The following is a 10814-nucleotide window of genomic DNA, read 5'->3' on the forward strand; positions in this document are numbered from 1 at the left end:
GTGGATCATCGCAAAATGGACACAACTCTTTGTCGTCCTCAGATTCAGTGTCGGAATTGGATTCTGAGGTTGAGTCATTGAGTGCAAGGTTGATTTCGGATTCAGTTTCTGAGTTTTCCTCTTCCACAACAGCAACAGATTTGGAAGAAGTGATTTTTGAGGTTGATATACGTGATTTTGAGCTACTTGATGGGATCGCAGACTTGTTTGATTGTGATTGGCTGAGGCGGTGAGGGCAGGTGGTGATTCAATGATGTGGTGATCTACAACCGCTGCATTTATTGACTCGATTTTTCTTGCGATCTTCTTCCAATTCTTGATTTGATTTCCATCGACCTTGAAGACCTTCCTGAGACAAAGCTGGCCGCTTGGAAGTGCTAGCTCGAGGACGGCCTCGAGTATTGGTCTTAACTTCAGCATTGATAATGGGGACCAGTGAGAATTGATTGGTTTCTAAGAGGGAAACCTTGCTAAACAATTTGTGCAGAGCATGCTCAGGCAAAGTCAAAAGGCGGTCAAATCTTGTGCGTGCAGCTGTAACTAGGCCTTCATGACTTTTTGGAGCCAAATCTAATGCAAGCTTCCACTGGTCATGAAATAGTTCGGCGGAGATGAATTCAGTATTTTCGCAAGCCTCAGCAATCTTGTGTGAACACGGTATACCCCAAGCGCCTCGGAAAGAGTGTGTACAAGGTTTTTGAAGGGAATCGGGTAAGAGGTCATACTGAGCTTTCGCTTTTTTGAGTGCAAAGTGTGATACTATACCATTGAGGTCTTTAAAGAGAGGTGGCATGTCTTGAAGAGTTTTTGTTGTTTCTATACCAACTAGGACTGATATTTCATTCATTTGATGTTCTTCATATAGTTTGAATGCATTGAAACAAGTCAGAAAGTCGTTGTTTCAACCGTCTAGGAACCGTTTAGCTCTGAAATGACTTCCTTCAACTCGAGAAGTGGACGAGTTTCCAAAGTGTGATGTCTTTGATGTAAACAGAGTGACAAATTTTTCGGTTTGATGTAACCAGGTACTTTCAAGATAATCAAAAACATTGTGGGCTTGGGCTATCTTGGTGACGGCTTCGAGATTAGTTTCATAGTCGGCAGTTGTATTTGAAGCAACAAACACATTCCATAGCTGCATGAAGGCTGTCCATTCCGGTTCAGAAAACTTGCTTTTGCAATTTTTGGCGATATTGATGTTGATGTGCCAAACACACAAGATGTGTGTGGCCTCAGGAAAAACCATAGCTATTGCGTTGTAGAGGGCCGGTTCAGCCTCCGTCGCAAATGTCTCTGGTGTCGGTACAGTTAAATTGACATCCTCATTTTGATAAATAACTTCTTTCAGCTGTGTCAAAGCCCATTCGTACTGTTCTGTTTTTTCGCTATGTAGAAAACACATTGCAACTGTGAAACTTCTATTGGTATTTGTTGTTCCGACTATGTGTAAAAGGGGAAGGTTGAATCGATTAGTTTTATAAGTGCAATCAAGGGAGAGTACAGTTGTAAAACGTCGAGCTAGAATGATTGCAGTTGGACTCGCGAAAAATAGGTTCTGAAGGGTACCGTCTGATGCAGTGAGAGTGCGATGAGCCCAATGGCTTGAGACAATTAAATCAAATAAACCCTGAATCGGTGTCCGGCCATCTAGCCAGTTGTCTCTGAGCCGGGATCAAAGGTTGTGGATATCACGTACTAATGGTTGTGAGCCAGGTTCCACATCAATCAATTGTCGAATCTGGTTGGATCGACAGCCGGCAGATGAGAGAAGTGAAATTTGATCCTGAATAGCAGGAGGGAAGCGTCGGTATACAGACAAGTTGTGAGGTTGATCGAATGGTGGGTGGTTGTGATGGAGCTTCGCAACTTTCTTCTTATCGTGTGAAACTACCCATCGATCAGTTGCCGCTCGGTAGTTGAGTGACATCTCAAATAGACATCCAGTCTTCTTTGAAGATGTTGAACGTTTCTTCTCAACTTTACCACCTTGTTTACCACCCTTTGCTTTTTTGGCTTCACATATTGATTTGTATCCTAAAGTGCATTGGAGGTAGATTCGAATTGACCGTTTATTTTTCTTTTTGTGGCTCTTGATGTATAGCGCGTACCCTTGATGTCTGGCAACAGCATTCATGTACATCACACCTGAGCTAATTTCCCGGAATTCCTTGCCAATGATCGGAGGCCTCAGCAAGCAAACCGGTGTCGCTCCTATAACATACATATGAACCACATGAGTAACAGATATATGATTAGATTACATGAATCATTACAAGTTAAAGGTCAACCATGAATTTGTTTATCCGTATGATTTTCATATTAAAGGAGAACCATAAAATTGAACAAAACTGGAAAGATACACCATTAGTGCAATTTCCGAGTTTTGCACTTTGTCAGAAGCCATTTTGAGATCCATTTGTGGTTCCCTGTATCCAATTTCCAAATGATCTACCAGCTACATATCCTCTTTTGACCCTAATCAATCCAACTTTGCGATTCAATCCACAACTAGCCAACTTTCCTGAAGCATCCGATGTCAATCTTACATATATTCCTCACACGAGTCTCCTTATCAATGGATCCAATGAAAATCCCAGCTAAACATCATCCAAAATCTAATCAGAATCATAAATTGGTCTAATCAATCTTTCCATCCTCTATCAATCCAGCTCTGTATTTCAAATTATAAACAATCAAGCTCGTTTAACTGACATATTTCTGATATCATTATTTTCTAGGTATATTATGTTTGAACTGCTGTTAAATTCATTCCGACAACCCAAAAGCAAGCCCAAAAAAACTCCATCACCCCATCAAACGTACCAATTCAAATTCATATTGTCTCATCCCCTACCAATATCAGTATAAGAATTTCAGATCGCGCAGGAGGAATCAAACCTTTATTCATATAACTTTCTAATTTAATTCCAGATGAAACAGATGATTTTCCTCCTTCTGTTAATCAAAAAGAATTATTTTCGTTTTCACATTTAGTTGAAGGTGATAAAAACCAATATAGATTAACAGGATTAATTAAGACTGGAGGATTAGCTGGTAAGGTTGGAGAACAAATTAAGCATAAGAAAGAAGGGGATGAAGGGGCTCTTGAGGATGAAGGGAAACAAGTTCAATATGCTAGGTTGAGGATCGGATTACCTTCGTCTTCTATCTTTGCTCAATTCTTTGGTGAACAAGAAACTCCCTTGCATCTTATTCTCTTTTGTTAAAAATCGATGTTTATTTACTCTTTCTCTGTTTGTTTGTAGGTGGATCACTTGACGCTCTCATGAAACTTTCACCCAGATTAAGCATTGAAAACTTAAGGAAATCAAGTACAATCAATAAAGCGAATGGAAGATTTTATACAAATAACCATATCTTTCGTTATGCTAATCAATTCCATTTAGTTCAAGACAATTGATTTTTTTGGTGAGATGTCAGAATCTAATGAAATCGAAAGTGGTTTAGAACATCAAAAGAGATTAGTGAGAGGTGCCAATTTTGTTGGTTTGTTATTTCACTTAATCTTTTTTAACCGATCATCTTAACTGGCTTTAAGTTTTATATTCATGTTTCAATTCTATATATTTCGATTACTTTCGGATTTCAATGATTTTGTAGATTCGAGTTCAATTACCAACACAAATTGCTAGACGGAAACGAGACTTTTGATCACTTCCATATATTGTGGCATCTAATCGTCATCCTACAGATGCGTTTGATAAGATGAGATTGTATCCTCCTATCACTGATCAGCAAGATAATCAACGTTGGTGCGAGTTTCTTGAAGATTTACTTAATCAACATCGGATTGGGATCCCTCAGGTATGCTCATTCTTTTTTTCATTTCTGAGTTCTATTTGTAGTGATTAATGAGCTGTTCGATCGTCTTTTTTAGCTCGCTATTGGGATTGCAGAATCTTCAAATTGTTTAACTTCTCATCAAATCAATCCTTTCATGACCCGAATGTTACAATCACGTATTTCAAGACGAGTATTTGTTAAACATTCAACAACATTAATGGTATGATTACGCTTACAAACTTCTATTATTCAGCTCAAGCTGCTTTCAGGATTTAACAATCAATCGTCTTGGATTTGGAGAAACCTAGAAAAGATCGTTATAATCAAATGGTTGGTCATAAGTTTCTTTCATGTGTCTCGGGTCCGAGTTTGACTTACTTCTTTGAACAATAACTTCACCAATATTTCACAGGTTGAATAAGGATCAAAGAAACAATCGCTTTCAAGTCACAAGCACCATGATTAATGATTCCAGATTCACACTTCATCATCAAAATTGACCTATACTCAATCACCGTAAATTAATTAGACCAGATATTGACTCCAGAACCTCATTCAGAAAATCAAGCAACCCTTAGATCTGATGATAGAACAAATCAACAACTTTCTCCAATTTTTTGGTCTCAAAAACTGTTCACACTTTGCCATCATTAACATTCAAATCTGATTTGAATCTCTTCCTTTAGATGTCAAAAGCTGCGAGTTCATACAATGGAAGTGGTTATTTAGCAACAACTGATTGTAACATCTCGTGTAGTGTAAGCCCTTTTCAATTCATTGATCAACTAATCTTTAACTAATCTTGATTGAAATTGTGATTTTAGTTATGATCCTAAACCTTGATCACCTGCCAATTCATCATCATCAACCCTCAACATCGATTACAAAATCACCCATTCTCACTCTCACTCTCAACTTCATTTACTTCATCTGTTTTCACATCAGAATCATATCTATATCGATCAATCCATCAATTGCTTTTGCCTTGCCTACTACTCAACCCAATCAAAGCCTATGATTTACATATCACCGTCTTACAATCTCATTCACTTCTTTCCATCACTGTCCCAATCTTGGCAGCTACTATTGAATTAGGATGAGCATGTGTACCAACCTTAGCTTCAGAGATCAGAATCTCAGCTGCAATCTCATCCAATGTTGATTATCAACTGACCTTACTTTTATAGCATCTCAAACTGCTTTAGCTCATTTAGATTTATCTTATTCAACTTTGATCGATTCAATCCCTCATCTTAATTTTGAATCCCAGTTAGATTTCAATTTATCTAGAATCGATTCAAATCAATTCTCAATATTTAAATCAATGCTTGGCTTATCTTGATCTCACTCGTGATGTTATAACGATCTTTAAATCCTATAGCTGTTCAAGCTTCTCCAAATTATTTAGTAACAACTTCTTTAAATCAACCTGCAATATGATCCATTTTCATCATTAATGTTGAAGGCGAACAGTGAATTCCAACAAAATCGACAAATGCGAACAAAATCGACAAATTCTCGGTCCTTTAGCTGTAGAATTCCCGGTTTTGAGCAGCCGAAGTTTTGGCTTTGGGAAAATTACTTTCAATTCCCTTATATTGATTCTCTGCCAGTTGGTACTAACCTATATCAATAAACCAATATAACACTACTCACCTTCTTGGCGGGCCTGCGATCAGCATCATGGACACAAGCAGCCTTCATATTTCAGCATTTTCAATTGGCTTCAAAACTTACAGGGTGATTTGATCATTTTACTAATTGAATTTTGAATAGGGCTTTGCCGCCGTTTTCTTAGGACACCCTGATCGATCAAATACCTTCACTCTGGAGTCTGATTGATCAATTAAGAATCCTAAATACGAGCTTTTTGACTCGATTGACTTTGATTGTATATTCAGTTTATCGTGATCCAAAAATAAATCAAAGTATACTATTACTGATCTAGATTATCGAGTGTATTTTCATGCAGTTAAATCTGCCTTATGTTATTCATTAAGAATTGGTTCACCTTACAATCATGGTGCATTTACACACCTTTACTTCAATTATGATTGTTTCTTTAGATATTCAGATCGAGCAAGAGGATCAAAAAGAACAGCGGAAAGACAACAAAATATACACATGAAACCAATGCAAGAACTCTGATTTCAGAACGACAACAATCTTATGAAAATTAGAAAAAGCCAATCAAGTGGCTACAATTGAAATGATTGATTTACTTTTACTCTCTACTCAATAATTTTTTTGTCAAGATGTAGATCCAGCTAATTCGAATATATCTTCTACTCAACGTAAAAACGAGTTCTTGAGACGATGGGAATCTATGCTTGGGTTCTTTACTGCACTTAAATCATTCGCTGAACGGTCCAGTATTGATTTAGTTTATGAGAGAATATCTCTTCTACTCAACGTAAAACCGAGTTCTTGATACAATGGGAACCTATGCTTGGGTTCTTTACTGCGGTTAAATTGTTCGCTGAACGGTCCGGTATTGATTTAGTTTATGTGATTTGGTACATTTGATTCCTTTTTTTTTGCAAGTTTCTCAAAAGAGGGAATAGAAAAGGACATTAACCAAATCCTCTACTTTTTTTTTGCTTTTCTCTTTTAGTCTTATTTCTGAAGGTTTATTATTTAATAGATTAACAGAAACAGAAAGATCTTTACTTTTACAAATTTGGCTACTACATGCAATAGTTGCTGATATCTCCCCTTGTGGTTCAAGTGAATTCATGGTAGGTGTCTTAGTTAATTCTACTTCGTACTTCTTTAAATCGGACTAAATTTCATTTTCTTTTTGTTCTGTGTGGGGGTATAACAGTAAATGCATTATCAATCATCACTTTAACTGTAGCCCTGAAGATCTCATTCCCATAACCTCAAACATTCTGATACAAATCAATTGGTTAGTAGCAGCTTACCACCTTTATCTCAAAGTTTACTGATGTATTACAAGATAATGGGTTTATTTTGATTTCATTATTGAGTCAATTGTGAGTTCTGAATTCATCATTGAATGACTAGGGCAACTCTTGTACACCTAATTTTTCTCCTTTGGTACTTTTACATCACAGTGACTTATTGATACAAAGCCAAATTGGAAAAAATAGTTGACTAAAAGAGGATCAATCATTGAAGGCTCAATAATCTTGGTAGAAGAAGTGATCAAGAATTGACTCTCAGCCCAAGACTTTGAGAAAGTCCATGATACAATTTTTGATTTACTTGAAACAAAAGCTTTTGAAGAGTATTGTTACGCCTTTTACACAGTCTCTCTGATTTTACTCTTTACCATGTAGACTGATGCTATTATATGATTTTTACTGATAATAGATGTGATCCTAATTGTTACTTGATGTTCAAGAGATGTTGACCTGGCTTATCATGTATCACACCATCAAAAATGAAGTCTGAACTATGGGAAAAACTCCAATATTCAATGTTACATAATCTCTTTGTCATCTATAGACAACTTTTTTTGTTCTAAGCTGTTAACTTGATTTAAATGGTGATAGGAAGAAGGACAATTATCACAATTATGATGTAGAATCTCATGATCTGTGACTCTATCAGAGCAAACAGGCCTCAAGATTCTCAAATCCAGATCAAGGTCATTTTGGTTAGAAGGAATGATGCAATTAGATGAGGAAATTTCTTTATAGATTTTAGATCAAGTTGTTGATTCATTTCATACTACTTCTTGAGGGATTGAAACTCTTTAAAGGATTAAAACATTTGTATAATTTATGTGAAATTATAAGTCTCTTATCTATGGTCAAACTTTGTGAGTAATGTTGATACTTCTTTTTTGGTACATTTTTAAAAAAAGCAAATAAAATTTAAAATTCAATCTCCTTTTTGGTTATCTTTTATTAGAGTCAGACTATAAGAGAACTGAAGTTTTCAAAATGATCATAGTTTGTGAAAAGTATCAAGAAATAATTATCAAAGAAGGAGAAAACAGGTTTGGAGAAGTGAAGAAGGTAATAGAATACAAGATTAGTCTTAAGCTCCCTCAATGGGAATGTACGATGTAAATATTAAATCAGGAGAAATTAGGAGATTATCTTTTCAGATTCAGTTTGAGCATTGCTAAACCAGGAATTGATTATAGATCTGTTACCAAACTGAAATTGACTTCAACCAAAGTATTAGGGCCCGTTCGGCTGGAAACCAAATACAATTTTTGGCCAGATACTCCACCAAAGCCAAAAAACGTATTTGGCCAAATATGGTTTTTGGTTTTTGACAAAAAGACCAGCGTTTGGCAATGGTCTTTGATCAAAACCAAAAACCGTTTCTGATCAAAAAATCTTCAATTTTGAAAAACAGACCTGAGGCTGTTTTTGAGACCAAAAAGAGGTTTTGGCCTCATTGGCCCCTCCATTTCAATATTTCATGGACCTATTTGGTTGACTGTTTGGTAAACAAAAAACCCAAATTTCAAGTTTTTCAATCCGCCCCTTGAAAAAGGGGCAGAATGAAAAATTGTTTTTGTGTAACAAATTCATGGAAAACCGGCCAAACAGGCCCTTATCTCATGAATACTTTTACACTAATAAACAAGATAGAGCCTGGTCTGTATGAACACCTGTTCCAAGTAAAAAAGAAAATAGTTGTTCATTCTAGAATCAATTTCAAAGTATCTAAAAATCTGAGACAAATTGATACCTCATATACTCTGATACTGCAACTGTTAGGGGGTTAGGCTTAGGGCAGGGATATGATCACCCCACTCCAAGAGTATGTGACATTATCTCCATTCAAATTCACCACCATTCCTACTGATCCTTGATCCCACCACATCTAGATCTTACAATTAGGATGGCCTCCATACCCCACCCCCCTTCCCCTTGGCTTGCTTCCAGCGGAAACAATTGACCAGCCCTCCAGCAAACATTGCAACTGCTCTGCTTGAACAAGTGTGAGCGGAGCAGTTTTTGCATCCGCTCCAGCCTCCACTATGTGGGGCAGATCCTGTGCAGTGCATCCTGGGGCAGAAAATCCCTGAGCAGAGCATACCACTGGCCCAGGTTGCTCCGCTATATAGCAGAGCATAACCTGGTAACCAGGGGTACAGGTTATATCAATGGTTTGCATTGAAAATATTCCTACTTTTGAATTTTAATTGCCTTTCATGAAGTACAGCTATTTCATTGTATGTTGAACATCAAGAAAAAGTAGGAAAGTTTCTTAGTACCATAAAGAATATTCAACATCAAAATTCACACTGAAAACAAATAAATACAGTTTTTGCTGGGTTAAATCTGGTTAAACAAAGGGGTTGTAATTTTTTTGTTTTTTCTTGAGGTTCAACATATAACAAAATAGTAGTACAAGATCAATCAAACTTCATTGATTCACCTTTTGAAAATTGACTGAGTCCTTTCATTGAATTATTATGTCCTTCAAGCCATGTGTGTGGCTATACACCAATGTGCACCACTATATAGTGGTTTCGTGCACAGGGCCACTATATAGCAAGTGCATGATATTACTACTGCAAATCCTCAAGTGAGAAAAACAAGAACAAGCACAGTGATTGTGCAGTGAGTCAGAGTGTAGCCTTTGCTCTCCCACCCAAACAGGTTAAAAACCTGTGTGTAGCGCAGCAATTGTGGTGTTGCTCCTTCACATTGCCTTGATTTGATTAAAGTTGCTTTTAAATGCAATATAACTGGCCTTTCATGGTGCTACTCACAATGTATACAGTGATCTCCATTTTCTTATGAAATAGATTCTGCTGTGTTGTACTCATCCAACCAATTGCACCTCATAATAAAGCTCTCCTTCTTGGTTGATTTCTGAGCCAGCATAGCCTACAGTATTCTTCACAAATTTGTCTAAAATGGGGCCTTCTTGTGAGTGCGGCGCCCGCCGCTCAATTTGGCTAGTAAATCTATTAAATGTGATGAAATAGACTTACCAATAGGAGGCCAATCTCCATCGCGTTCGTTGTCTACAAAAAGCTCTACCTCTTCATCATTTTGAACTTGAACTATAACTTGTTCATCATCTACCTCATTCATGACCACGTTCTCATTGAGTACAATTTCGGTTGTTGCCGGGTTGGTGCTTTCAGAAGCTACAGTTACAATTGCTTCAAGTGTTGCCTCCACAGTAGCCGGTGGATAGACAAGATTGACAATCGAGTTGGTGGCAGCAGGGGCGTAAAAGTGAGGACCGTGTATCATGGAAGGCTGTTGGAAATTAGCGAAGGTGGAAGCGGGGTTGTTCGGATAAGATGATTGATTACAAGTAGACTGTTGATTATAAGCGGGGTGATTCCATTGAGGAGGCATTTGATTACCAGATGGGACAGAGCCAGATTGCGCAAATTGAGTTTGAGTTGGAGGATGCGAACCTCCAGGTGGATGGTACCAATACGCAGGTTGATTGTGTTGGTTTTGAGACACAAAGTTAGGAGATTGATTGTGTTGGATGTGAGACGCGAAGTTGAGAGGTTGACTGTGTTGGTTATGAGACGCGAAGTTAGGGGTTTGGTCAATGTGTTGGTTGTGAAGCGGGAAGTTGGGAGGTTGGATGTGTTGGTTATAGTCGCGGAAGTTGGGATTTTGTAAGTGTGGGTTATTAACTGTGACGTTAGGAGGTGATACGTGTTGGACTTGTTGGTTATGAAGCTGGAAGTAAGGATTTTGTACGTTTGTGTTATGAAACGGGAGGTTGTAAGGTTGATTGGGCGCGTAGGTGTGATGGAGATTGAAATTGTTTTGAGTAGAAGGTTGATTAGACGTGTGAGGGTATTGAAGATCTGAGTTGGGATGAGTAGGTTGATTAGGCGTGGTATGGAGATTTGGATTACGTTGGTTTGGTTGTTGTACAGCTTCCGGTGTGATGGACATCGGGAGTGGGGCAGGCGGTTGTGGAGTGGACATTCTGTGGGGTCGATTGAATTGTTGTGGGGAAAAGTATGCAAGTTGTGTGTGTATGATTGTGCGTGTGTACAGTGTGATAATGAAAGGATCGACTACTCCCCTAAGATGCTA

At 37.7% G+C, this 10814-nt stretch overlaps 3 protein-coding genes across 3 annotated transcripts; 2 read left to right on the top strand and 1 right to left on the bottom strand.

The window, feature by feature from the left end:
- Positions 1-2533: 2533 nt before the first annotated feature.
- Positions 2534-4225, top strand: MELLADRAFT_93520 (uncharacterized protein; the record flags this gene model as incomplete). The annotated part of the gene is made up of 9 exons (XM_007405928.1): positions 2534-2635; positions 2787-2862; positions 2932-3186; positions 3267-3383; positions 3442-3503; positions 3727-3825; positions 3899-4024; positions 4105-4134; positions 4217-4225. 9 exons carry the CDS (start codon positions 2534-2536, stop codon positions 4223-4225), a joined length of 876 nt encoding a protein of 291 aa, XP_007405990.1.
- Positions 4226-5260: 1035 nt separating this feature from the next.
- MELLADRAFT_93521 (uncharacterized protein) lies at positions 5261-6631 on the top strand (the record flags this gene model as incomplete). Its single annotated transcript, XM_007405929.1, has 4 exons — positions 5261-5416; positions 6199-6320; positions 6419-6542; positions 6629-6631. The coding sequence occupies 4 exons, from the start codon at positions 5261-5263 to the stop codon at positions 6629-6631; spliced, it is 405 nt and encodes a 134-aa protein (XP_007405991.1).
- Positions 6632-10059: 3428 nt separating this feature from the next.
- On the bottom strand, positions 10060-10703 carry MELLADRAFT_93522 (uncharacterized protein; the record flags this gene model as incomplete). The annotated part of the gene is made up of 2 exons (XM_007406151.1): positions 10060-10070; positions 10118-10703. 2 exons carry the CDS (start codon positions 10701-10703, stop codon positions 10060-10062), a joined length of 597 nt encoding a protein of 198 aa, XP_007406213.1.
- Between the last annotated feature and the right edge of the window lie 111 nt (positions 10704-10814).

Source organism: Melampsora larici-populina, assembly GCF_000204055.1.
Source record: "Melampsora larici-populina 98AG31 unplaced genomic scaffold MELLAscaffold_5, whole genome shotgun sequence".
Taxonomy (NCBI): domain Eukaryota; kingdom Fungi; phylum Basidiomycota; class Pucciniomycetes; order Pucciniales; family Melampsoraceae; genus Melampsora; species Melampsora laricis-populina.